Source organism: Notechis scutatus, chromosome 4 (assembly GCF_049901735.1).
Source record: "Notechis scutatus isolate UNSWTSFEM ecotype Mainland chromosome 4, rNotScu1.2, whole genome shotgun sequence".
NCBI classification, from domain to species: domain Eukaryota; kingdom Metazoa; phylum Chordata; class Lepidosauria; order Squamata; family Elapidae; genus Notechis; species Notechis scutatus.
Window position 1 is genome coordinate 72,502,115 of NC_142012.1, and position 26,483 is coordinate 72,528,597.

The window sequence follows — 26,483 nt, forward strand, 5'->3', positions numbered from 1 at the left end:
GAAGTTGAGAACCACAATATATGTTTATTGAATATAAACCCCTTTCTTCGCTTCAGCTGTTATAACAATATTCGTGGATCAGCTATTCCGCCAGCCACATTGACCAAAATGGAAGTTAGAGAGTAAAAAACTTTTCTCAATAGTTTTAAATAAAACATCTTAACCGCTCTGGAAGCAAAAGCGCTAACAGGCAGAGGATCCACCCGCGCACTTTTCACAGAACGATCAAAACCGAACCATTCTCACGGAAGTCGCTCCTGATTGGGGAAAGTGCCCGTAGAAAAGCAGCAGGAAGAACCTATTAGCAGCTGCCTTTCGGGGAGGCGTTGCTCAGTCTCCGCCCGAGAGGTCGCGAGCTTCCTTTCTCCGAAAAATGGCGGCTGCGGTGGGGGTGCCAGGCGCCTCCCTGAGCGTCGTCATGCCGTCTCCACCGCCTCCGGCTCCTTCTTCCCCCAACACCTCCTCGACCACTGCTATGCCGGCCGTCCTTCCTCCTGCGGCTGTGCCGCCGCCGCCTCCTGTTCCTCCCGCGCTGGCGGCGCCTTTTCCCGGTGGTCGTGCGGTCCGGCTCCACCCGGTGGTGCTGGCCTCTATCGTGGACAGCTTTGAGAGGCGCAATGAGGGTGCGGCCCGCGTTATCGGCACGTTGCTTGGTAAGGACCGCCGCGCTCTCCGCTGAGGAGGAGGCGGCCGAACCCGAAGATCCGCTAGCTGCTCTCTTGGCACGCCAGGGTGTTTTGAGGAGGAAGCCCAGCGTATCCCGCGCCGAGGTCCTGGCACGAAGTAGAGAAAGGGCGGTGGGAAGGGTAGCCTGCGGAGGAGACCCGGTTCGGTCAACCGGGTGCCCCGCTTTGATCTTATTGCAGACATGAGACAGGGAGCGTGTCGCCTGTCCATTTCAAAGGTGCCGCATTTCAAGCGTGCCGTGGAGCACACTTTGGAAACTGAGATTCTGGACAGGGTGTATTAAATTAATAATGTGCGTAAGTTTGAGCCAGTTTGGTGTAATGGTTAAGGCACATGGAAACCGACTTCTAGTCCCGCTTTAGGCAGGGAAACTGGCTGGGTGACTTTGGGCCAGTCATTCTCTTAAAAATACCTCCACTGGAACCCTGGACTCTGAAAGACTTGAGAACCGCAGCGCAACCCACCTCACAGGGTTGATGTGGGGACATTAGGAGGAGAAAGAGTATTAGATATGCTTGCTTCGGGTACCTTCTACAACAGGGGTGTCCAACCTTGGCAACTTTAAGACTTGTGGACTTCAACTCCCAGAATTCCTCAGCCAGCTTTGCTGGCTGAGGAATTCTGGGAGTTGAAGTCCACAAGTCTTAAAGTTGCCAAGGTTGGACACCCTGTTCTACAACATGTTGGGCAGCAGTTTTTAGAGGAGGTTTAGGGAACCACATTTCATTGCATCACTGAAAGCTGTCCATTTTAATTAGTACCAATTATTGTAAGATAAAATCCTCATGCCTCTCCTGTTTTCCCCACAAAAACCACCCCCCTGTGAGGTGGGTTGGACTGAGAATGACTGACCCAAAGTCATTCAGTTGGCTTTCATGGCTAAGGCAGGACTTGGATCTCATAGTCTCCTGTGAGACTATTTTTGTAGCATTTAATGTAGTATGTTAGAATTTTTCATGTGATTATTTGGTTAAAAGGCAACTTAGTGTTCACAGCCTCAAATTAAAAGTGGGGAGATTATATTTCTAATAAAAATATTATTTGAAGTGAATCTTTATATTTTGTAGTTTTGTTACAGCATTGGGTTATTTATCCTATGGCACATTCATATCACGTTTCAGTAAAAACAGAGATAAAAATACAAAATATGAAATATAAAAATATGGGTTAAGCATTGGGTTAAGTTGATGCCTTTTCTTTTCCTACATAAAATACTAGACATGAATTTCATTGTTCCATTCATTTTTCAGTCAAAGTAGATGGGAATTAAAGCTAGCCCTGATATGCATTTTCTAAATAGGAACAAAATGTTAGATTTGAAGAAGTAAAATGAAACCAGGATGCTTCTTTGATTTCCAGCTGTGCTCTCTTTATTTACATGCACATTTCTTAGCTACAGCATCTAAAAGTTCTTAAGTACATTCAAGAACTTAGATAGAAGCCAGTTCAGTTGCAGAATATAGTTTCTGAAATGTATTCTTTTTGTAACTTGCTGAGAGCAAACAGCCTCGTTTTCATTCTTCTCAGACTTCACCCATAGGCTTAACACATACTTATACATCAAGATTGTTGTAATATCACTATAAAATTCTCTTCTGCATATTGTAAAGAGGTTGAACTTGAAGGGGTTCAAGTTGTGCTGTATTGTACTTCTCAGCATATATAAATCTCATGTTATCTTCAGTTACAAGTTCTTCCTTGGATGTTCCTAGGCCTTTGCTTGGGAAGAATTTTTCTTAGGAAAAACTTTTCTCTCTCACTTTGTAGGCACAGTTGACAAATATTCTGTAGAGGTCACCAACTGCTTCTCAGTACCTCATAATGAATCAGAAGATGAGGTGAGTATGTGTTATTTTGATCACAATGTTAGCTTTGCCATTAGCTTAAATGCATGTAAGAAGATACTTTTAGGAAGGTACCAAAATCAGAGAATTGGTTTAAGTTTTTTGTAATTCTTTGACTTACATTTCAGAAACCTAAAATTGGGTCTTTCTCCCCTTTTGAACTGGTAAACTATCATAATAAAAAGGTTGCCCTGATAGACTCGTCCCATCAGAAAAAACACTTTATCACAATTAACAGTTTTCTTGGTATTATTGCTGAAAAGGGATATCCTAAATTGTAATGCAAATGCTTAGGTGTGACACTTTTAACAGAATATTTTTTTAATTTCAAATTCAATTTCAACTACCGAGACAATAAAAAACAAAAATTACAAACAAGACAAAAAGAAAAAAAATTGAGTGCCCAACACATGTAAAATCAACACTCAACCTACAACACTGAGTGTTGAAAAATATATCTCAAATAGTTCTAGTGTCAGGATCGGCCCTAATTAAATCACGAGCCTTCAAAAAACTTCAAAGAATTCATTAGGGGCGACATACTGGCATGACCTATTATGAGGCCGATTCTGGCATGTGTAATCACAGTCACCTGTGACCGTGTTTCCCCCTCCCCCCCTGGGTGTGCAATAAATCAGTTTCTCCAGTTAAGCACCTACACGGGCTAGTTTTTCGCAGCAAAAGCTTCAGTGCTTAGCCACAATCGTTTTTTTTAAGATAAAGTTGAAATGTGCTTCTAAGTTCATTTGCCGTGCTTCTTCAGTCTCCCCCCCCCCCTGAATATTTGAGATATTTTCTTAAAAATATCTCAAATATAGAAATATAATATATTAATCAAGTCAACCATTAACTGTTAATTATTTAAAAAATAATGTCGGGTGTCAAACTTGATTTCATTGAGAGCCACATCAGGATTGTGTTTGACCTTGGTGGTGGTGGGTGTGTGACCGGGAGTGGGCGTGGTAAATGGTGGGGGTGTCCGGTGTGGTCGTGGCCATGTTCAGTATTTGACACAGGCTCGAGATGCATTTTTTTCTCTTTCCACAGTTCTTTACTATAACCATTTTCCTATCTCTTCTACAAGATGTTACTGGCAAACATTTATTACTTATTCTTCATTCTCCACTTAACTTTTTATTTCTAAATTTATATCCCATTGTTTAATAGTAAATTGCTTTTCTAGGAAGAAAAGCTATTTATACTATTGTATTTTTATTATTCAACTAATAATAAAAATACAATAGTATAAATAACATGATAATACGAGATCTAACAGCAGAGGTAAATTTCCAGGATAGTAAATAGAAATGGCTTGTCAATTATAGATTGTTGATTATAGATCAGGAGTGTCAAACTCAAGGCCTGTGGGCAGTGCTTAAATCTGGCCTGCAGGGTCTGCCTGGAAGTATCAAAGGACCAGCCTGCAGTGCTTCTGCTGGCCAAAACGTTTTCGGCCTCCAGCAGCACCAAAAACAGGCTGGTGCTTAAATCTGGCCCATGGGGCCAGCCTGGAAAAGTGCTGCAGTAGGCTGTCCAGGTTGAAAACGGGGTACCGGGGTGTGTGTGGCCACCCCATGCCCCATTTTGACTAGCAGGGTGCTGCAAGAGGTATCTGTCCTGTCTCTCCCCCCCCCCCGCTCCTAGCCTCCCTGGCCCGCGGAGAACTACAATGCTGATCCGGCCCGCAAAGAAATCCAGTTTGACACCCCTGTTGTAGATTAAATGGACCTACAGTGGGTAAAATCTGACATTAAATTGTAGTATTAACATAGGATGTTGCTTGCTTTCTATCCAAATCAGGCACTTACTTGAGGCCACATAGTTGTTGTTAAGCGTGGATTCCCCAACGGGTGCTAAGGAAAACAAACTAAACAGAATGTACAGCGAAGTCAGATAGGAAGACAGGTAAATGTGTGAGATAAGTTTTCTAGTTACCATGCAGTAAAAATACAGATACGCTTGTGCTATCAAAAATTATAATTTATTCCATTTAAGAATTATAGCATAGTCATTATAAACAGTCCATTAGTCAAATACCAAATTCAGTCAAGTCTTGTCGAGGATACTCTAATTGCAAAGTCTGTGTCGAATAGCCAGTGTCAGTACACATATAATAAATCTGTCCAAAACTTATCTTCTCTCCGTTGAGAAATATCTTCAAAGTAATCCAACACTTCTTCTCCTCCCCGATCCAGCAAGAATGCAGTCTTCAATAAGCCAGCCAGTAAGAGCCAGAGAGTGGCTGCACCCTTAATTACATTCCTTTAGCTTAAAGTCACATACACTTTATCTGACAAACCATGATTCATCATTTTATTATCTTTACTCAAAACAGTTAGGGTAAAACAATGTTATCCCTAACAGTTGTAATCCAGACCTGCAGCACTGCCGGCAGAAAACATTTTTGGCTGGCAGAGTGCTGCTGGAGGCTGAGGAGGCCAAAAAACAGGCCACTTGGGGGCTTCGCGGGGCCTCCATGTGTCCCATGTTCGGCCAGCAGAGTGGTGCAGCAGCTTTGATATTTCCAGGCTAGATTTAAGCACCCAAGGCCTCCCCTTTCTTTGCATCTTATAAAGGCTTGCATTTAATTCTTGGTTTTTTACTTTGCCAAATTAATTTAAAAATATCCTTCTGCCATTGTTTAAATATCCTTCTGCCATTGTCTTTCATCAAAATTGGTATAGTCTGAAACTCCCAAAGGTGCTTTTTCAAGAGGCAAATGGACTTTCTGTTTTTTTCTTTGAAAACATTTTGCTTCTCATTCAAGAAGCTTCTTCAGCTCTGACTGGATGGTGGGGAATGGGAGGATTTATACTCCTTGCAGACAGCTGGTCATATGCATTCTTTTAGCAGGTCATTAAGGTCACCTGGAGGTTTATTTGTCATCAGGGTCACCTGAGAAATGCAAATGGGTGTGGAGCCTTCTTGGAACTATTGAAATGACTGTTGTAGATTGGACAATGTCATATCCCTCTCCCTCTGTTGAGAGAGGGCTGTTCAGTTTTGACATAGATGGCCTCTTTAACACTCTTTCAAAACAGTGGTCCTCTCTGTCCAAAATATGCTTTTGTTGTCTTCAAAAGAGAGGCCTGTGTCTTTTAAATGAAGGTGGACTACAGAATCTAATCCTGATGTGTTTGTTCTCCTATGTTGTACCATGCATTTATGAAGTGGTTATTTTGTTTCCCCAATATACAGATCTGCACATGGCTCACTGCATTATACTGCATATATACCACGTTGTTCAGTTTCTGCCTGGGTGTTTTATCCTTGGAGTGGACAAGCTTATGTCCTAATGTATTCTTGGGTTTGAAGTGTGTACGTATGTTATGTTGGCTGAAGATCCTCCTGAGCTTTTCCAATATGCTTGCAATGTATTGAATGACAATGTTGCTTTGTTTATTGTTCTTATCATTGTGTGAAGTAGTAGATTTATGAAATGCCTTACTGAAGTCCAAGTAAATTATATCCACAGGATTCCTCTGGTCCGCTAATATTGCCAGTTTGTTAAAGAATGCAATAAGATTTGTTTATCATGTTTTTGACAAACCCATGTTGGCTTTTGGTTATTACTTTGTTTCCCTCTAGGTGTTTGCTGATTTGTTGCTTGATTATCTTTTCCTGAATCTTCCCAGGGAGTGAGGTCAGGCTGATAGGCCTGCATTTTCCTAGATCCATTTTTTTCCTTTTTTGAAGTTGGGAACTAATCTGCTCTTTTCCAATCCTCTGATACTTCCCTAATGCTCCAGGATCTTTGACAGATATAGTTCAGTGATTCTGAGATCCCGTCTGCCAGTTCCTTCAGAACCTTGGGGTGTATTCAGATTAACAGATTAACAGAGTTGGAAGGGACCTGGTAGAGTCCAACCCCCCTGCCCATGCAGGAGACCCTACACCGTTTCTGACAAATGGCAGTCCAGTCTCTTCTTGAAAGCTTCCAGTGATGAAGCTTGTTGAGGTATTCCCCATTAGGAGAATGAGTGCACTCAGGAAAACGTACTGAGAGTGATGTTGAATAACATACAACCAGCACACAGATATGCTGAATAGTAAAATGTAGGTTTTATTTCCAGTAAACGGGTAAACAAAGTCCAACAAACAGTCCAAATCATACACGGTTAAAGCAGTTAGTATCAGTCCAGGGATAATCCAAAAACAAAGTCCAGTATCATAAACAGTTTGCTAACAGTTTGCAAGACTCACAGCAATCCAAGCAGAATGACAATCAGGCAAAAGGCTAAAGGGAAATGCAAGAAGAGAACAAACCACGTTTCTGGCTCCATCTTATGGCCATTGGAGGAACCTCAGCCAATCACAATTACAGCATTCTCTTAAAGATACAACAGTATTAAATGACTATCCTGGTTTATATTTTGCCAACCCAACTGTTAGGTAACTATCATTCCTAACGAAGCTCCCACAACTTCTGAATGCAAGCTGTCCCATTGGTTGATTGCTTTCACTATCAGAACTTTTCTCCTTATTTCTAGGCTGAATCTCTCCTTGCTCAGTTTCCATCCATTATTGGTCTTCAGGTACTTTGGAAAATAGCTAGACCCCTTCCTCTCTGTGGAAACCCCTCAAATATTGGAATACTGCTATCATGTTCCACTCAGTCACCCACTGCTATCATAACTCTATTCCTACAAATTCATTCCATTAAACATGCGAATTTGTCACATGAACTCGAGATCTTGTGTTATCATTGTACTTTCATCACTTAATTTATCAGCTTGTTTGATATTGCAGATTATTAAAGTATTTTGTCAGCATTCCAACTAAACTCTCCATCCCGAATTCAGCACTCAGAGACAAAGTCCATCCAAGTAAGAATTTATTAGAGAAGTCATGTTGGCACATCCGGGGAAAACCCGAATTCTCGCATTTCCCCCCCTATACTAAAACTCACACCCTGCGCCTATTGATGACCCTCAAGTCACTCTCCAATCCACCTCGATTTCTGAACTCCCGTGAAGTCCAGCTACTTCCCTCTAAGTTCCAGTCACTTGTCTTTGAGCTCTAGCGAAAGAATGTTGCTGTGGCTATCCTCCTTCACTACTCTCCCGTTCCCACAGCGTGCCCATCCCCCGCTGTGGCAGCGCTAAATCTGAATCAAGATGGATCCAGGGCCGACATATTTATCAAATAGAAATGCACTGTTGTTTCCCTGAAAATAAGACCGGTTCTTACAATTTTTGGACCACAAAAAAAGGCACCAGGTCTTATTTTTCCCAAGTTTTTCCTGTACCGGGGAAGGGTGAGAATGGCAAGCTGCCCCTCCTGCTTAGCGCCTCCATGGCCTCACTAAAAAGCTGATCTGTGCCACTTTCAGAGCCTGAACATCCTCTGCAAAACAGCCTGCATGTCTTAGGTAAACAGCTCCGCAAAACAAAATAAGCTGTTTAGCAAAGACATGCAGGCTCAGCTCAGCTGTTTTGAGGAGGATGTTCAGGTTCTGAAAAAGGCAGTAGCTCTGCTGGTCTGAGCCTGCATGTCTTCTCTGAACAGCATTTTCCTGCCGAGCCTTCAGTGTTGCAATCCTGGGATACGCTGAAGGCTTGAGGGGGAGCCTTACAGTAGAAGCAAAGAGCAGCCTGTCCCCTTTCTCTGTGTGAGAGAGACAGAGAGAAAGAGAAATGACGGAGGGGAGTAACAAGAATTGCAGGCAATGTCTCGAGCGTTGTCCCGAAGCCTCCCCGCTGCTTGGTTTGGGGTGGATGGCTGCGGTGGGGAGGCTTCGGGACGATGCTCAGGACTGCCCAGCCAAGGACAGCACCCTTCTAGCGCCTACCGCCCTGACAAAGGCAAAGCAGAAGCAGGTGGGGGCCGCGTGGGGCTCCTCTAATGGCCTCCCCACTCCCGGCGCTGTGCAAGCCCCGGAGCAGTGCCACAAAGCTGGGGGTATACCAGGATTGCAATGCTGAAGGCTCAGGATGGAGCCTTTTTGGCAATTGGCAGGAAAATGGGGAGGGTTTTTTTCCTGCCTGTACTCCTGAAGCCTCCCCGCTGTTTAGTTTGGGACAGACTGCTGCGTGGCTCACTCAAGTTGCAGACAGCCCAGGGATTTGGGTGGCCTTTACGTGGCTAGTATGCCTGCAAGATCTCTGGTTTCCGAGGTTGGTGATGCTCAGTGTTTGGGCTCCGGCACACTCTTCTCTTCCTGGGTGGCGCCCGCGCGTGTGTAGTGCCTTCAGCTCACCATGTCTGGCCTGCTGATCCTGGCTGCGGTTCTTAACGCTGCGGGTAAGAACTGGCCATGCCGATCCCACTTCATAACCAGCAGATGGAGCCCACATCGGCCGCTGCTTCATGTGGACCAGATGGGGGTTGCCCATGAAGGTGCCAGGCCTTGGTGCAAGCTAGAGGTGGGGGAGGGTCAGTGCCCTTACCTGGTTGCCTGTCCTCCGCCGTTTCTCAACAAATGGCTGTGTGTATATATGTGTGTGTGTGTGTGAGAGAGAGAGAGAGGGAGACAGAGAGAAAGAGAAACGGCAGAGAGGAAACCTTTTCAAACAGTATTGCCTGCAATTCTTGTTACTCCCCTCCGTCATTTCTCTCTCTCTCTCTCTCTCTCTCTCACACACACACACACACACAGACATTTAATTGCTTGAAAGGGACAGGCTGTGCTTTGCTTCTACCATAAGCACACACATTTCACGATCTTTCAGGATTGCCTGCCTTTTCATTCTTTTCTGAAGCAGCAGCAGCAGCAGCTCGGTAGAAGCGGGGAGGGGGAGCCGATTCCAACGGGCCGCATGTCCTTTCTGCCTCATTGCAGGAAACATCTCCAGGCACCCGGAGAGACAGAACTCCCGGCCCTCACTGGATCAACTGATCTGCGGGCTGCAGTTAAGGGGTCAAGGTGACCGGGGAAGGGAAGGACTGCCTCCTGGGCGTGCGATGCCCAGCCCTTCACTAGGGCTTATTTCGGGGGTAGGTTTTATATTAGCCCCCCCCCCAAAAAAAATCGGAGGGCTCGCTTTTGGGTTAGGTCATATTTTTGGGTAAACAAAGTCTATGTCAAGTTTTGCATCTATGTGTCAGATCTGTCACCAAACCACTTCAGCCTTGTTTTGCTTTGCTTTGCTTTGCTGATAGTCTGCAGTAAAATGTGGGGAGGGGATGGGGAGGTAGGGAGGGGGGAGGACAAAAAAAGGGAGGACAGAGGGCCATCCAGAGACAACATAATCCAATGACACAATCCTGGGAATGGAATGTGAAATGCCCATTCAGAGAGGTGCCAAAATGTGGAACTGCTACTAAAACACCTAACTGGAACCTCATTAGACCTCACCAAGAGGAAAAGCTCTGGGAGAAGGCAAAATTACTGGGGTTATGCGGGAAATTCTCAGATTTGGTTTTGCTATGTTGTATCCACTTGGCTTCAGTAAAGAATACTTTTCACTACAAATGAAGTTGAGGGTCTTTCTTTACTGATGATCCAAACTGGGAAAGGCCTGACTCTAAGTGTTGTCAGGAAGTCTCAACTTAGAACCGTTTGAAGTTAGGATGGTGCAGAAAAATATCTAGTCCTCTCACTTATGACCACCCCTCACACCTATAACTATTGCACCACACCCATATTCAAGTGCTTGGAATTTGGCTGTTTAGCAACTGCTCGCATTTGTGACCAATTACAGTGCCCTGCGGTCATGTGATCATAATTTGTGACTGATTTTTCCAGTTTCGGCAAAAATCTCAGAAGAATGGAAGAACTTAATAACTGTGGATTTGCTTAATGACCATGTAAATGGTCGTAATATTGGTCTGATTTGACTGAATGACTACAATGACTTATGAGGGAAATTCTGGTCCCAATTGTGGTTATACTGTAAGCCAAGGACTACCTGTACATATCATGATTTCCATATATGCTAAAGTATATCTTATGTATTCATTTTGTGAGTTTGCTTCTTCTACTGAACATGGAGCTACAGAGAAGTAGTTACTGTACTTATGTTAAAAAAATAATACACGGAGTGAATGGCAGGCATTAGGTTTACTCTTAATCAATTTTCCCCATTTAATCAATTGGAATGAATAGCAGTTACTTGTTTATTGACATAATGGGCCTTGGAGGGTACTCTTTTATTTTCTTTACAATCAAACTTTGTTAAAGATGAAAAAAATGAATGTTTTTTATCCTAAATTCATGAAGCCATATAAGTATCTTTATAAAGGAATTCAGGAAGACAAACACTGTGAATTATTTTTTTTTGCATCAGAGATAAGTTATCAATCAAAGACAAGTACTTTCCAAACTCAGAGTGGTGAGTTTATTCTCAGGTTAACAGGTTTAAAGTAGATAAGAGGTTTGGAAAGGTCCTCTGGCTATCAGTGAATTAATGTGAATATTGCAGAATATTGAACTTTGTTCACTTTCAGGTTGCAGTGGACATGGAATTTGCCAAGAATATGTATGAATTGCACAAGAAAGTGTCTCCTAGTGAAATTATTCTGGGATGGTAAGTCTTCATTCTACCAAAATTTGTCTATCCAGCTTTTCGAAAAAGAGGATTATCTTTACTTAATAGAGTGCCATAAAATAACAATTCTTTAAACAATTACCGTATTTTTCAGACTATAAGACGCACCAGACCATAAGACACACCTAGGTTTAGAGGAGGAAAAAAAAATTTTTTTTGCCTCCGCGCGTCTCATTTTTGCCCTCCGGAGGCCTTCGCAGGTCCTGTTTTTGCCCTCCCCGGCATCGAGGAGGCCAAAAACAGGATGTGTGGAGGGTTTGGGAGGCCAAAAACAGAACATTCGCTCTATAAGCTTCACGCACAGACATTTCCTCCCACTTAAATTTGGGGGGGGGGAGTACATATTATAGTCCGAAAAATACGGTACATCAACTTTGTCTTGATACCAACAACCAACAGTGTTGGTCTTGATAACAATACACCTCCATTTTTATAGAATTTTGGAAAATAGTTTGGCTCTCTTTAATAGGATAAACTTTGACTGTATTCCCCCCAAATTTAGGGATGATTGCTTGCTTGCTCCTTAAAGTTGATAATTTTTCCATATTCACTGAACGTTTGTGGCACATTGCTTTGATCATGCTATCTGTTGTTAATAGATCCAATTTAATCCAGGGATAAAACTGTATAATCACACAAGTTTCTAATTGATTTAAAATAGTGTCACAAAACTTTTTGAGATGATAGATTCTCAAAATCTGTAAAAAAAAGTCTCCAGCAGATAGCATGAACTTGTGCATTTTCTTTTATATTTGTAACATTGCAAATTTGAAAGTATTGTTTTAAATATCATTTTAGCCACCGTCCACTTTCATTTTTTTCTGCTTCAGATTCTGATGTGCAGTATATCCTTTATTTAATATATTTATATGGCAGCCCAACTCACCCATAGTAGCTTATCATATTAAAATCCCACAAGGTAAAAATCCCTTAACATCCTCTCTTATCTTCATGGGAGTATGGCAACAACAGGCAGAACCAACACCAACCACTTGATCAGTTCCATGTTGCCTTGGGGTCCCAGGCCACTGACCATGTCTCAAGGGCCTTCCAGAAGAGTATCAAAGTGGGGGCCAATCTTATCTTTAGGGGAATGATATTCCAAAGGGAGGGAGCCACTAGAGAATGCCTCTTTTCCTGGGTGTCACTAGATGTGATTCCCTAATAGATGAGAGTAAGAAATGGTTGTTCAGATAATCTGGCCCCAAGCCATATAAGGTGATAATCAGAATCTTGATTTGTACTCAGAAGCAAATTGGTAACCAATATGGTTTCCACAAAAGAGGTAACATAAACTGCTGCATTTTGAGCCATCTGAAGGTTCCAAATACTATTTGGCACAACCCCATATAGAGTACATTACAGTAGTCCCTACAAGAGGTGAATAGGGCATGGGTGACTGTGAGAAGGACATGAAAGGGGGTAAATAGTACACAACTTGCCATTGTGCAGGACTACTATGTACTCTTTGAGTTAGAGCTGCCAGTCCAGGAGAACCTCCATATTATGTACTGGGTCTGCCTGGGGCAGTGCAATCCTATCCACAACCAAAAACAGTAATTAAAAATTCCTTTGTTAATTTGCAAAAGATTACTGAAATCTCAGGTAACTTTGTATCAGATTTATATTTCATTAGTTTTGTCCATTCTGAGAAGAGGTATTGGTAATATTTACCTTTCTGATAGTATTGGATAAAACTAATATATATATTGTAGTATATAAAATAACTTCAAATAAAAAGGCAAGATAATAACATATACTTTATGGATACATCAGTAGCAATATATTAGTCTATATTCTCAGCATAGCAACTTTTAAATGTTCTGTGTTGAATTAATGTATTCACTATGTGCAAATATTGTCTTAAGCCGATTTTATTTTTGCAGGTATGCAACTGGACATGATATCACAGAACACTCTGTTTTAATCCATGAATATTACAGTCGGGAAGCCCACAATCCAATTCACTTAACTGTGGACACCAGTTTACAAAATGGACGTATGAGCATTAAGGCATATGTCAGGTACTTGCAAAAACAATTCATCTGCATTTTGCTCGAAAGAAACAAAAGTTAAAAAAAAATAAAGTTTTATAGTCTATAAAAGGAAAGTGTGAACTTTATCCCATCCTACTTTTTAACATTACAGTAGAACACTAGATGGATATCAGATAGCAAAAATAACATTAAAAGAATAAATTGAGATTCCAATGTTTTGAGAAGCTCCTGCTGTTTTTCTCTTATGACATTCTGGCAGTTATGTACATGTAGGGCATATATATGGTCACTTATGTATTTTTCAGAACCAGTATTTTAATAAGAGTTGAAAGCAACTCTTATGTATCAAGGCTTATTTGGAATATACATGCTAAGAAAAATTGTCTCTCTTTTAGTACTACAATGGGAGTTCCTGGTAAGACTATGGGGGTAATGTTTACTCCTCTCACTGTGAAGTATGCCTATTATGATACAGAGCGGATAGGAGGTAAGCATTATATTATTGATGGATTTAGTGCTGCTGCTTTTGTCCTGATGATTAGCATAACCAAGAAATGAAACCTAGTGAGTGGCTAGATCTTTTGACACTCAGAGTGTCAAAAATTCAGAAAATGCCTTGATTCTGCTGGGGTGTCATATAACCCTACCCACAGACAAAAAAGGCCTTTTGTGGACCGCTTTTCTGGACTTTTCTCTTGGCTTCACTCTCTGGACCCTCTGGAAGTTGCGTAAGAGGGCCTGCTCTTTTGGGTTTTTGGGAACATCAAAAAAATTGCATGAGAATGCATGATTTTCAGATACACCCACTCCCTGCACACACACACACACACACCCCCATGGACTGTATGAGAGCAAGGTCTCTTTGTACAACTTCCAGGGGCTTGGCATGTCACCAAAAATGGCATAGTGTGTTATAGTGTGACATAGTGATTAGACTCTGTTTTCTGTGATTGGTTATACATTCTGTGCAATAAAGTTAAATGTCAGTGCTTTGAAATAAAGCTTAGAGGGGCTAAAGCTGCATCTTCATCGCAGAGGAGAAGAAATAAATACTGTTCCTGACAGAAATATCATGTATTTAGTCCTTTTTATTAAATTTATTAAATATCGACTTATTCTACTAAAATGTATATTCAGTTATTTCCAATTGGAAATTGTTGGGCTTAGCAATTACCTGAGTGCAAACCACGACCAAGATAAGGATCAAATCTATTTTAAGCCAGTATGGCCTTATCTGGCTGGAGAACACAATGAACGACTCTGTTTCTTCTTCTGGAAAATCTACAAGCTGATTTTACTTACAGCACTCTACTATATAGCATTTTGAAGAGGAAAACAACAGAAAAGTTTCCAAATGATTGAATTTTGCATATTCCTATAATAAACTACCATAGAGCATCCACTGTATTATTATATTGTTTTAGTTTATTACAGACATAGATCAAAATCTATACCATCCAGTATAACAATTCTGTTTGCGGTAGAAATAGAGCATACAAACTACTATATAACAAACTTATTTCTATAGCACTGAATTTGGCCATTTTTCAGATGACAGGCCTGGTCATTTAATAGGATGTACATAATTGCCCATTGAGACCAGCCTGAATAATTTAAGATTAGAAGAGTGATTAGCTCTGCCCTCTGAGAATGATTAATAGGGCATTTAAGAAGTACATGTAAACTGTCTCAATTTGCATAAGCATTTGCATAAGCAGTCGTGGTTGGAGATATTGTTAAAGATTCCTATCATTATCATAGAGGGCAAAGTGTCTAAGCATGCCATTGTCAGTACCTTTCTAGTGAGGGCACACTGTCTATGATAAAAAATATTTGGCAGTGATAGGACAAGTAACAAGGCTCCCCTCAGTTTTCTTCCTTCCAGATTAAGCATATCCAGTTCTTTTATAGACTCCATCCCCAATCCTTTAAAAAATCTTTGTTTATCAATGTTCTTTTTAGACTGAAGCACCTAGTATTAAAGATTAGTTGAGTTCCCATTGAAGGGTGGATTATTTTACAGTAATTATAGAAAGTTAATGGTTTACTTAAATTATTACTGTAGTATTTGTGACCATAACTGTGTTTAACAGACTCATGCCTACTCTCTGTTCTCAGTTGATCTCGTCATGAAGACTTGCTTTAGCCCAAATCGAGTGATTAATTTGTCAAGTGATCTTCAGCAAGTGGGGACAGCTTCTGCTCAGATTCAGGATACCCTGAGCACAGTACTACAGTATGCAGAAGATGTGCTGGTAAATGTGCTGTGGCTAAAATATGCACTAATAGGAAATGTGTGAAACTGTATATTCATTTTTTCTGTTGATGATATATCAAAATGTTTAAAAAAATAGTATCTCTGCTTTCTGTCTAGTCTGGAAAAGTGGCTGCTGACAACACTGTTGGTCGCTTCCTGATGGATCTTGTTAATCAAGTTCCAAAAATTTCGCCAGAGGACTTTGAGACTATGTTGAATAGCAATATCAATGTAAGTCCTTAGAGTAAACTTGTAAGTAGTACTAAGTTTATGGATGGGTGAGCTTGTAAATTGTTGTTCAAATTAGTGGTAAGTGTTAATATGCAAGCCTGCGTTACATCTCCGGTGGAATAATCTTTAATTATTACCATAAACATTTGTCTGATTTCTTAAATTATACAATTTAGAAGTTGCTTTGGATTGATATCAATCTTTCTGATATCTTCTCTGGAGACCATTTACATTTCCTGCCTTCCAAGGAAACAGATAACAATTATGTTGGTCAATTTTTACAAGTTCCCCTTCAGTTCTCTCATCTAGATCATTAATACCCATCTAGAGTGCTTTTAAACTAGATTATTTATGCCAGTCTAGAATTGGAAGCTTTAAAAATAAGTTTGTTTACTGGTATGAATGAGTGGACAAAGTTACAGATTTGTTTCTAATTACCACTTCCACTGAACAATATTGTATAATGGAAAGATTCTTAAGTATATTCTTTTTTTTCCTCCTTAGGATCTGCTGATGGTAACCTATTTGGCAAATCTCACCCAATCACAGATTGCACTCAATGAAAAAATCTTAAACCTGTAATGAAACCTTAACCATCACAAGACATCCTGAAGAAACAGTGCAATTTCTTTGCACAACCCAGACTCCGTAATTGGATTTTATCTTCTGAACTGACTGCTGAATTAATCTTTCTCATCACTTTTTTCCCTCTTCTAAGTATGGTCAGAAAGGTGATCATCATTAAAAATGATCAAGAAATTCCTAAGCTCCTCTTTTCTTGCTTGTGTATTATTAACCTAGTTCTATAAATTTGTAGGGATCCTTGCTTTTTACTAGGGAAATATATTTGAATTTGTTTTTGAAAATATTTAGCAGCTTCGAGTGTGAAAGAAAGAATAATTTAATTAAAAATAATAAGATTTTCAAAATGTTATTCCAAACTTCTACCAAAGTATGTTTATGATTTAGTTGAATATAGGGATAGTCATTGTAAAAAAAAGTTAATCTCTGTTGCATTGCTGTCTTATAAATTACTTTCTTTCAGGATAGAGACCTATTGGACTGAAGCTTACTGATAAAAAATAATAATATGGCATAAACAAGATGTTGTTGAAGGGCAAGGCAGAAGAAGAATACTTCTCAAATAACCAATGTTTCAACTGTGCTATGAATGCAGAAAGTTAACAGAGCTGTGAAAGAAATGCATTCTTGTATCACAATGCCACAACTTGCCAGCAGAAATTGTAGATATGTGCTTAGATGAAAATAACAACCTTGGTCTCAGGAAATTCCTTTAGGTAGTTGACCTGGAGAAAATGAAAGCAATGACTGTTCTGTTATAGAATTATGGTTTCAAGGAAGGAGCTCATGAAAGGGAGTTTAATCCCTTTTCTTGAGCAAGAACAGATATTCTTAAAATCAAGGATTTTCCTTTCAGTAGAAGAAGTTTGAGAACTTGGCTATCTAGTGAGAAAGTGGGAGATGGTCTAGTGATTAATGCATGATGAAATCAGGTGATCATGATTATATATATATATATATATATATATACACACACACATACACACACACACACACACACACACACACATGAATGGCAGTTCTATTATGGATTGATGCTCCATAGATGTGCTTGGGAATTTGAGTTATAAACCAAACATTATTTCTCTCCATGGCTCCTGATGTGGGTGATATAAGATACTGCAGTAATGCTGCCAGAATAAATAGGGGAATAGAATTGGCATCTTGATTGTAAAGATCTGATCTTGTTCAAGATTTTTCTCTTCAGTGAGTAATATAAATGGGAGGTGCTATTTGCTGGCCCTTTCCAAAGATACTGATTGACTGTTATGGGAACAGAATCCTAAACCAGACAGTGTTTAATTTGATATGGCCTGCTTCTTTGCCTAAGCCAGGGGTGTCAAACTTCAAGGCCCGCGGACCAGATCCGGCCTGCAATGTTAGATCTGGCCCGCGGGGCTGCCCTTGAAACAGCGAAGGACCAGCTTGCAGCACCTCAGCCCGGCCCAAGCCGACTGGGCACTGATCTACAACCTGGTGGCTATCAGAGCTGGAAGGTGGTCCGCCTTAGATCCCTACGCGCGTTGATCCCTAGGAGATGGTGAGTGTGTGCAGGGCCTGGCCTCCCTGGGGACTGTCTTGCTCCTCAGGCTGACTGCGTTATGAGCACTTCCCTTTCATCTTTCATGTTCTATGTTATTTTCTCAATGTTGTTTGTTGCTGAAGCTGGCTAATGATCAAGTAATAATTACATTAACACAACTAAGAGCATCTTGAGTTGTCACTAGTCCTGAGCTACTTTTTGTCACTGTTGTAAAAATCACATCTTTGTTAATACTCAGTTTCTATTCAGGTTATGTGTAGAAAGGAGGAGGATATCAAGGAGTATTTTATAATATACCCAAGGAAGCACTAGAGAAAATCAGAACTATGGTTATTGATGTCTACTACAAAAACTATTGACTTGATTGATTGATTGCATCTTAGCAATAACATTAAAGCAGAAGCCTGTAGTGCTTTTTTAGCCACTGCAGGCTTCTACTTGAATAGCATTGTATCGCCTTTGGGATGCCTGAATGTTAACTTTTAAACAGCATGGAGGAGATGATGCATACTTAATCATTTAAATACGCGTGTTCTTGTGAAGTGGCATTGCCTTTTCACCTGAATCATGGTCCCCATATGATTCAATTGTACAAGAAGTTTCAATCTGATTAATCATGACAGAGAAAAGACGATTTCTTTTTTTACCATCTTCAAGTCTGAAGGAAGAAATGACAAATAGAAAAACAAGTTCAGCTTAATTATTTCAAATTTGGTAATGTCCCTAGATTGTACACATGTATGCATATCAAAAAGTAAAGCAGAGATTGTCAGTTAGCTACCACAAAGGTCCAGAATAATAACCAGAATTGAGTTTGTTTTTTAGAAAAATATGGCTATTTAGTTTTCTGTCACCACAAATCTTTAATAAATCTTTTTATTATACAGGTGAAACTCAAAAAATTAGAATATGTGCAAAAGTTAATTTATTTGAGTAATGCAACTTAAAAGGTGAAAGTTAAACTATCTTGCTTTGCATGTAATGAGTCTATCTCATATATTAGTTTCACCTTTTAAGTTGCATTACTGAAATAAATGAACTTTTGCACAATAATCTAATTTTTCGAGTTTCACCTGTAGTTCTCTCAACATATTTTGCCAAATTGTACCTGCTTTGATACAATCCCTATGGACTTGAGCTATTTACTTGCATCTGTTCTCATTCTATTTTTTTCCAAGTATGCTTTTTAAAATTCTACAGATACCTGTCTCAGGGTTTGGGAGGCAAAGATTATCAAATCTGAATTTTACAGATGAAACTCGAAAAATTAGAATATCGTGCAAAAGTTCATTTATTTCAGTAGTGCAACTTAAAAGGTGAACCTAATATATGAGATAGACTCATTACATGCAGAGCAAGATAGTTCAAGCGTGATTTGTCATAGTGATGATGATGGCTTACAGCTCATGAAAAGCCCAAATCCACAATCTCAGAAAATTAGAATATTACACGCAATCAATAAAACAAGGATTGTACATAGAACAATATCGGACCTCTGAAAAGTATAAGCATGCATATGTATTCAGTACTTGGTTTGGGCCCCTTTTGCAGCAATGACTGCCTCAGTGCGGCGTGGCATGGAAGCTATCAGCCTGTGGCACTGCTGAGGTGTTACGGAAGACCAGGATGCTTCAATAGCGGCCTTCAGCTCTTCTGCATTGTTTGGTCTCATGTCTCTCATCTTTCTCTTGGCAATGCCCCATAGATTCTCTATGGGGTTCAGGTCAGGCGAGTTTGCTGGCCAGTCAAGCACAGTAATCCCACGGTCATTGAACCAGGTTTTGGTGCTTTTGACAGTGTGGGCAGGTGCCAAGTCCTGCTGGAAAATGAAGTCAGCATCCCCATAAAGCTCGTCTGCGGAAGGAAGCATGAAGTGCTTCAAAATCTCCTGGTAGATGGCTGCGTTGACCCTGGACTTAATGAAGCACAGTGGACCAACACCAGCAGATGAAATGGCTCCCCAAATCAACACAGACTGTGGAAACTTCACACTGGACTTCAAGCATCTTGCAGTGTGTGCCTCTCCATTCTTCCTCCAGACTCTGGGTCTTTGGTTTCCAAATGAGATGCAAAAGTTGCTCTCATCAGAAAAGAAGACTTTGGACCACTGAGCAACAGACCAGGTCTGTTTTTCTTTAGCCCAAGTAAGATGCTTCTGACGTTTTGTTGCTCAGGAACGGCTTGACAAGAGGAATGCGACATTTGAAGCCCATGTCCAGGATCCGTCTGTGTGTGGTGGCTCTTGATGCACTGACTCCAGCCGCAGTCCACTCCTTGTGAAAGTCTCCAACACTTTTGAATGGCCTTTTCCTGACCATCCTCTCCAGGCTGCGGTCATCCCTGCTGCTTGTGCACCTTTTTATTCCACACTTTTCCCTTCCACGTAACTTTCTATTAATGTGCTGTGATACAGCACTTTGGGAACATCCAACTTCTTTTGCAATTACCTTTTGAGGCTTTCCCTCCTTATGGAGGGTGTCAATGATGGTTTTCTGCACAACTGTCAGGTCAGCAGTCTTTCCCATGATTGTGATTCCTACTGAACCAGACTGAGGGACCATTTAAAGGCTCAGGAACCCTTTGCAGGTGTTATGGCTTAATTAGCTGATTAGAGTGGGACACTTTGAGCCTAGAATATTGAACTTTTTCACAATAATTTTCTGACATTGTGGATTTGGGCTTTTCATGATCTGTAAGCCGTACTCATCTCAATTATGACAAATCACAGCTTGAACTATCTTGCTTTGCATGTAATGAGTCTATCTCATATATTAGGTTCACCTTTTAAGTTGCATTACTGAAATAAATGAACTTTTGCACATATTCTAATTTTTTGAGTTTCACCTGTATATACAGAAATGAGATTAGAAACACGACAAGTTTCATCAAGATCCCATGCAGATATTTGTGTAGCTCAATACAGATAGTCCTCAACGTACAACAATATTTAGTGACAGGTTACATCATCACTGAAAACAGTTACTTACGACTTTTTCATTACAGCACATCCATGGGCATGTGATCAAAATTCAGATGTTTGCAACTGACTTATGAAGGTTGCAGTGTCCTGCGGTCATGTGGTCTTGACAAGCAAAGTTATTTGGGGAAGCCAGAGTCATTTAATAACACCAGTGATTCACTTAATAACTGGCAAGAAAGATTATAAAATGAGGCAAAATTCAAGTTTAAAAAAATTGGATTTAATTTTGGTTGTAAACAGGACTACCTGAATCTCTGATTCAGATCTGTGATGCCAAAATAGATCCATAGCCAAGTGTGCTCTTATCAGTGCATTTTTCCTGGCTCCCTTCTAAAAACATTAAGGTAACTCTAAAAAACATTAAGGTAACTAAACCTTGTTTCCTCGATTTAATATAATTACCTATTAAAGCTAAAGCAAAAGTTTTCATCTAACAAGTAAAATTGCGGGCTGGCAGTTACACATCCTTCGTTTGTGCCCCCTTTCCTGAAGGTGGGAGGCAGGACCTAAAGCAGGGGTGTCCAACCGTGGCAACTTTAAGACTTGTGGACTTCAACTCCCAGAATTCCTCAGCCAGCAAAGCTGGCTGAGGAATTCTGGGAGTTGAAGTCCACAAGTCTTAAAGTTGCCAAGGTTGGACACCCCTGACCTAAAGCCTTACAAGGTTGACTCCCGACCCAGCACATATGCATTTTTCCCCCGAAGAGGTTTGCGGCCGCGCTGCACTCCAAGAGAGATACGAAGGCGTTGTTGAGGCGCAGCCGGTCTCCACAGAAGTCTAGTCCGGTTCCGTGTCTGGACGAGGACGGACAGGGATGCGCAGCCGATTCTGAAGTTCGTCCTTCCGGAGGATCTCACTTTCGTTTTCGCGTTACCCAGAGAAGACGGAAGGCCGGCGGGGCAGGCGGGGCGAAAACGTTCCTGCCCTCGGACCAGGAAAGGGGCGGAAGCGGCTCGCCTCGCCCGTCTCCATTTTGCTCTTCGTACTGAGCGTTGACGGTCGGAGGGGACGCCGAGTTTCTTAGCCACATTCCAGGCGAGTGCAGGGCTAAGGGAGGTCGAGCCGGGAAGTATTCCGTCTGAGGCAGCAGAGACGATCCCTTTCTCCTAGAGACGGGCTTTTTCCCCCTCCTTTTCCAGGTGCCTGCCTCTAGTTTTCTGGATCTTGGTTTGTTTTTTTTATTAATGCTGTTTTATGGGAGGGGGGAATATCCCAGTTAGAGGGGCTCAGGTCTCCGCCTTGTAACCAGCTAACTCACTCCGCTCTCTTTCCATTTGATGCTCCCCCCCCCCCTCCCGCCCTTCAGATCATTAAGCAAACTTTCTTATTGTGAATATAGGTCATTCACGAACCGAAAATGCGGAATAAAAGCGCCTGAAATAAGTCAGTCAGTACAGACGTGAAAATGATTTAAGGCCTTTTCGCTACTCTTGAGTTTGACGCTTTTCTCTAGCGGTTCGTAAATTAATGATAGCATGCTAAATTAAAGTACTCATCAGGAAAATTTTCTCTTTGTGTTTAATCTCTCTCCTTAATTTGACCTATAGTGTTGGCAACTAATAATCAAAATGCATGAAGTCATTCTCTTCATTGTCAGTGCTCCTTTCTGCTTCCTTAAAATGCGTAGCTGCTCGAAGACAGAGGTTAGCAGTCTTTCTTTACTAACTGTACTAACTTTACTAAATAGAATAGGTTGTCTCCCTAGATATGTTGGCTATCAGATGGGTAGCTAATAAGTTAAATAAATAAATAAAGTAGACCTGTGAATGCATGGAAGTGCCTTCATTACACACCCTATTCCCTCTGGGAAGTTTTGAGTTAAGGGAGATAAATTTCCTCACAAGGAAATAAATATTTCTCACTCCCAGGAATTTGATTTCCAGCTGTTCTGGGAAATACAGTTTTCAGCAAATGTCTATGGAGATTCTCCCTCATCCATATCATGGTTGTCCCAAAGGTGCTTTTTCAAAAGGCAACTGGAGTTGTTGTTTTTTCCTTGAAGATGTTTCACTTCTCATCCAAGAAGCTTCTTCAGTTAGGTTTTCAGCACCACAATGGGGAGGGAAAACATTGCCTTTTTCTTAAACAGAGTTGCTGAAAATCCTTGCTTCTCTGCGCAATTTCTTTCCCATTGGTAATCAGCTGTCAGGCAGATATGGTTGCTATGATTCATTTATAATATAGACAAAATATAACTGATGGAATGACTTCATCTCAGGCTCATCGTTCCTTTCTTCCTTTTTTCATGCATTCCTAAAAATTAAAGTATTCATTTGAAGAAATTTAAAAACAAATAAAATTATTATTATTAACAGGTTTTACTATATAAATACACAATTAAAAAGTGATGTGAATAAAAGGAGTTTTATATGCTGCTTCTCTCCCTTCTGTGAGTTCATTAGTGCTCCGATGCTGGAAATGATGAAATTCTACAGAAGGTCTTAAGTGGTTTTTTTTCTTACTTTAACAGAATGTCATATCCAGGATATCCTCCATCAGGCTACCCATCTTTTCCTGGTTATCCTGCAAGTATTGATTTGTTTATTATCTGCTGGGGGCATGGGAAACCAAGTTTCAAAAAGAGGGTGATCAAGCAATTTATGAAATAAACAAACCTGACTGACCACCATTTGGTCTGAATCTATTTTGAGATTGGCAAAATAAAGTCTCATGTATTCTATTTATTAAGAAAACTATAAATAGCAATGATTTTCTGGTCATTTCTTTTTTTCTCTTTTATAATTTATTAATTTATAATATAAAATATATAAAAATACAAAAGAAAATAATAGGAAAATAAGGGAGAGGAAGGGGAAGGGAAAATTGTAAGGCGAAGGGAAAAAGAAAGAGAAGGCGTTGACTTCCAACTCCCTTTGGTGCAGTAGAAGAATAATAACATAATAGAATAATAGAATAAAAATAGCATTAAACCTCAACTTTTTGCTTTTACATAATGTAAACTAGCCAACAAACTTATCTAATCAGGAAAATCCAAAATCAAAGTTTCATTTTTTTCCACCTCAAGCACAAAGTCCAGAAGCAGTTTCCAAATAGAAACAAAAGTAGTTGTATTTTTTTCTTTGATCAAAGCAATCAATTTGGCTATCTCTGCTAACTCCATCAACTTTGCAACCATTCATCCATTGTAGGAATAAAAGTGTCCTTCCACTTTTGTGTCTAAAGTAATCTTGTTACCATCAACACATCAAAGTTCCAATTTTTTCCATTAAATCCAAAATAAAAGTTAGTAATAATATTAATAACAACAAAAACAGAGTTGGAAGAGACCTCTCTCTACTGCCTGTTACTTCCTTGCCATCTTCTCTCTTTAGTGGACAAATGTTTCCTTGATTTTTTTCTTATTATTTATATGTTGGAAGAAACTTTTTTAACTTTGTCTTTTAGTTGCAAGTCTTTGTTCATTCTGAGCCTTTGCTTTCTGACTTCATATTTGCAGATTCCGGCTGTCTGCTGCCTTATTTAATGTATTCCTCTTTCCATTTTTGGTATTTATCCCTTTTGTCTTTCAGTTTATCAGAGAGATCTTTGTGCAACTATGCTGATTTCTTCTTGTGTTTTTCTTTTTCAGTGATATTGTGCTGGTCTCGGATTTTATGATCATATTTTTCAGTGTCTCCCAAGCTTCTTGAGTTGTTTTGTCAGTGTGTAAGAAATTATGAGCTGGGATAGCCATAACAACAAATCAGCCAATGGGAACTGTTTGTTGACTAAGAAACAGGATCTGTTGTGAGCCATGGGAGTGGCTTAGCTTGACTCATCTGTATATATAAGAGTTAGTTTGTACTTGTAAATCTTTCCTTCTGTGATTATGACTTCTGGATTCTGAGTTCTGGTTCTGGCTTCGGCTGCACGGGTATTGTATACATGCATCATACTTTATATTATTGTATATAAAGAAGTTGTTTTCTATAAATGAATCATGCTGAATTATTTACTTGTGTGCTGGTTGGATTGGTGCAAACTCGTAACAGTTTTCTCCTTTAGGAATTTCAGCCAAGGAATCTTTCCCAAGTTCTCTCTGAGTTTGTTAAAGTCAGCTCTCTTAAAAACTTAAGACTCCAATATGATTATTTTTATTTTATTTATTTATTTTTATTTTTCAATTGCTTACAAGATAATAGGTATAAGTATAAACATAGTTATGAATACATGGATACATATAAGAAACATATATATATATATGTGTGTGTGTGTGTGTGTTTTCTTAAGTTTTCGCGGGTACTTACATGTATGGTATTCAGCTTTGTTCGTCTGTGAGTCAGACTTTTACAGTTGTTTCAGTTTTAAATTTGGGGATCTTCTGTCTGTTTTGTGGCTTTTTTTGTCTTGATTGGCTGGCAACATTGTGTTCCTGTATTGGAGGCTTTTAGTGCAGCTTGGATCCAAGTAAATGGACGGCTATCATTTGTTAGGAAGCTAGGTTTCATCTGGGTGCCTGGTTGGGGTGTGTTTGAGCTGGAGGTATCAGGGGGGATCTGTTTGTGCCCAGGTGTTTGCCTGGCTTGTGGTGTGGAGATTTTTTTCTTTGTGAGTGCAGGCTTCCAAATAATTGACAGTCTGGTGGAATCATCTCTTCTATTCATGCTTTCAGGTCTTTTTTCAATCTCTATGGCTTCTCTGATAATTCTGTGGCTGGGGTTTTCTATAGTGGCTAGGGTTTTGGTGCCATTGAAGTTGATGCTATGACCTGTGGCTTTCATGTGTTGGACTAGTGAGGAAGTGTGTTCCAGCTTTTTTACTGCATTTTTGTGTTCATCCAGGCGGGTACTTATTGGTCTGTCCAGTGTATGTGGCCGGGCAGGATGCACAGGGGACTTCGTATATGCCTTGGTTTTCCAGGTCGATTTTGTCTTTGGGGTTTCTAAGGATGGCTGCTATTTTTCTTTCTGTTTTGAAGGCAGTCTTGATGTGATGCCTGTGTAGTATCTTACTGATTTTGTCTGTAGTATCTCTTATGTAGGGCAGGACAGCTGTTCCATAGGTCTGTTCATCTTCTAGGTCTCCATTGTGTCTCAGTGTGTTTTTGTGGATCAAGCCGGTGATTTTGCTTTTGTGGAAGCCGTTGGATGTCAGTACTTTAGTCAGGGTGCATAGTTCAGTCTTTATGTGTGTCTTGTCTGCCAGGCGTTTGGTTCTGGCGATTAGTGTTTTAGCCACAGAGTTTATCTGTGCTGGGTGGTGGTGGGATTGGGCGTTGAGGTAGCGGTTGGTGTGTGTTTTCTTCTGGTATATGGTGTGTCCTAGTGTGCCATCTATTTTTTTGTAGATTAGTACATCTAGGAATGGTAGTTGTTTGTTTGTTTCCGTTTCTATGGTGAACTTGATTTTGGGGTGTGTGCTGTTTAGGTGTGTTAGGAAATTGTTTAGATTTTCTTTTCCATGGGGCCAAATCACAAATGTGTCATCGATGTATCTTAACCATAGTTTGGGTTTGTGGGTGGCATTAGCCAGGGCTCTGGATTCGAATTCTTCCATGAACAGGTTTGCAATGATGGTTGACAGTGGTGATCCCATAGGGGCTCCTTCAATTTGCTTGTATCTTTGTCCTTTGTATATGAAATATGTGTTGGTTAAGCAGTGTTCTGCTAGTTCCATGAGGTGTTTAGCTGGTTGGTATTTATTTTTGATGATATCAAAATCGGGACTTGAGTGAATAGTGAAACCACGTCGAAACTTACAAGCAGATCTTCTTGTTCCACGTGTAGATCTTTGATCATTTCCAAGAAGTGGTATGAGTTTTGTACATGTGAAGCTGCTGTTTCAGCATGGGGCTGTAGCTGTTTTGCTAAGTGTTTAGCTAGGTTTTGTAGTGGTGCTCCTCTGGAGCTGACTATGGGTCTGAGAGGTATGC

The 26,483-nt window shown here is 40.4% G+C and overlaps 2 protein-coding genes across 8 annotated transcripts in view; both read left to right on the forward strand.

The window, feature by feature from the left end:
• The first annotated feature begins 360 nt into the window (after nt 1–360).
• EIF3F (eukaryotic translation initiation factor 3 subunit F) lies at nt 361–16,264 on the forward strand. The gene is made up of 8 exons (XM_026674277.2): nt 361–653; nt 2,455–2,525; nt 10,920–10,999; nt 12,907–13,044; nt 13,413–13,504; nt 15,136–15,272; nt 15,392–15,505; nt 16,010–16,264. The coding sequence occupies exons 1-8, from the start codon at nt 374–376 to the stop codon at nt 16,085–16,087; spliced, it is 990 nt and encodes a 329-aa protein (XP_026530062.1). The 5' UTR covers nt 361–373; the 3' UTR covers nt 16,088–16,264.
• Nucleotides 16,265–21,274: 5,010 nt separating this feature from the next.
• ANXA7 (annexin A7) overlaps nt 21,275–26,483 on the forward strand; it is a 40,154-nt gene continuing 34,945 nt past the window's right edge. The window contains exons 1-2 of one of the 7 annotated variants that reach the window (XM_026674273.2): nt 21,275–21,646; nt 23,082–23,136. In XM_026674273.2, the coding sequence (XP_026530058.2) occupies nt 23,083–23,136 (54 nt within the window). In that variant the 5' untranslated portion in view covers nt 21,275–21,646; nt 23,082. Of the gene's footprint in view, nt 21,751–23,078; nt 23,141–24,360; nt 24,486–26,483 lie in introns of those variants that run through there. The other 6 variants (XM_087963739.1, XM_087963738.1, XM_087963737.1 and 3 more) reach the window with 6 other exon arrangements.

Excerpts from the sequence above, each read along its gene's own strand:
- EIF3F (XM_026674277.2), top strand. The coding sequence starts at position 374 with ATGGCGGCTGCGGTGGGGGTGCCAGGCGCCTCCCTGAGCGTCGTCATG. Across the intron at positions 2,526-10,919 it reads ATAATGAATCAGAAGATGAG|GTTGCAGTGGACATGGAATT; the intron begins GTGAGTATGTGT and ends GTTCACTTTCAG. Across the intron at positions 15,506-16,009 it reads TGTTGAATAGCAATATCAAT|GATCTGCTGATGGTAACCTA; the intron begins GTAAGTCCTTAG and ends TTTCCTCCTTAG.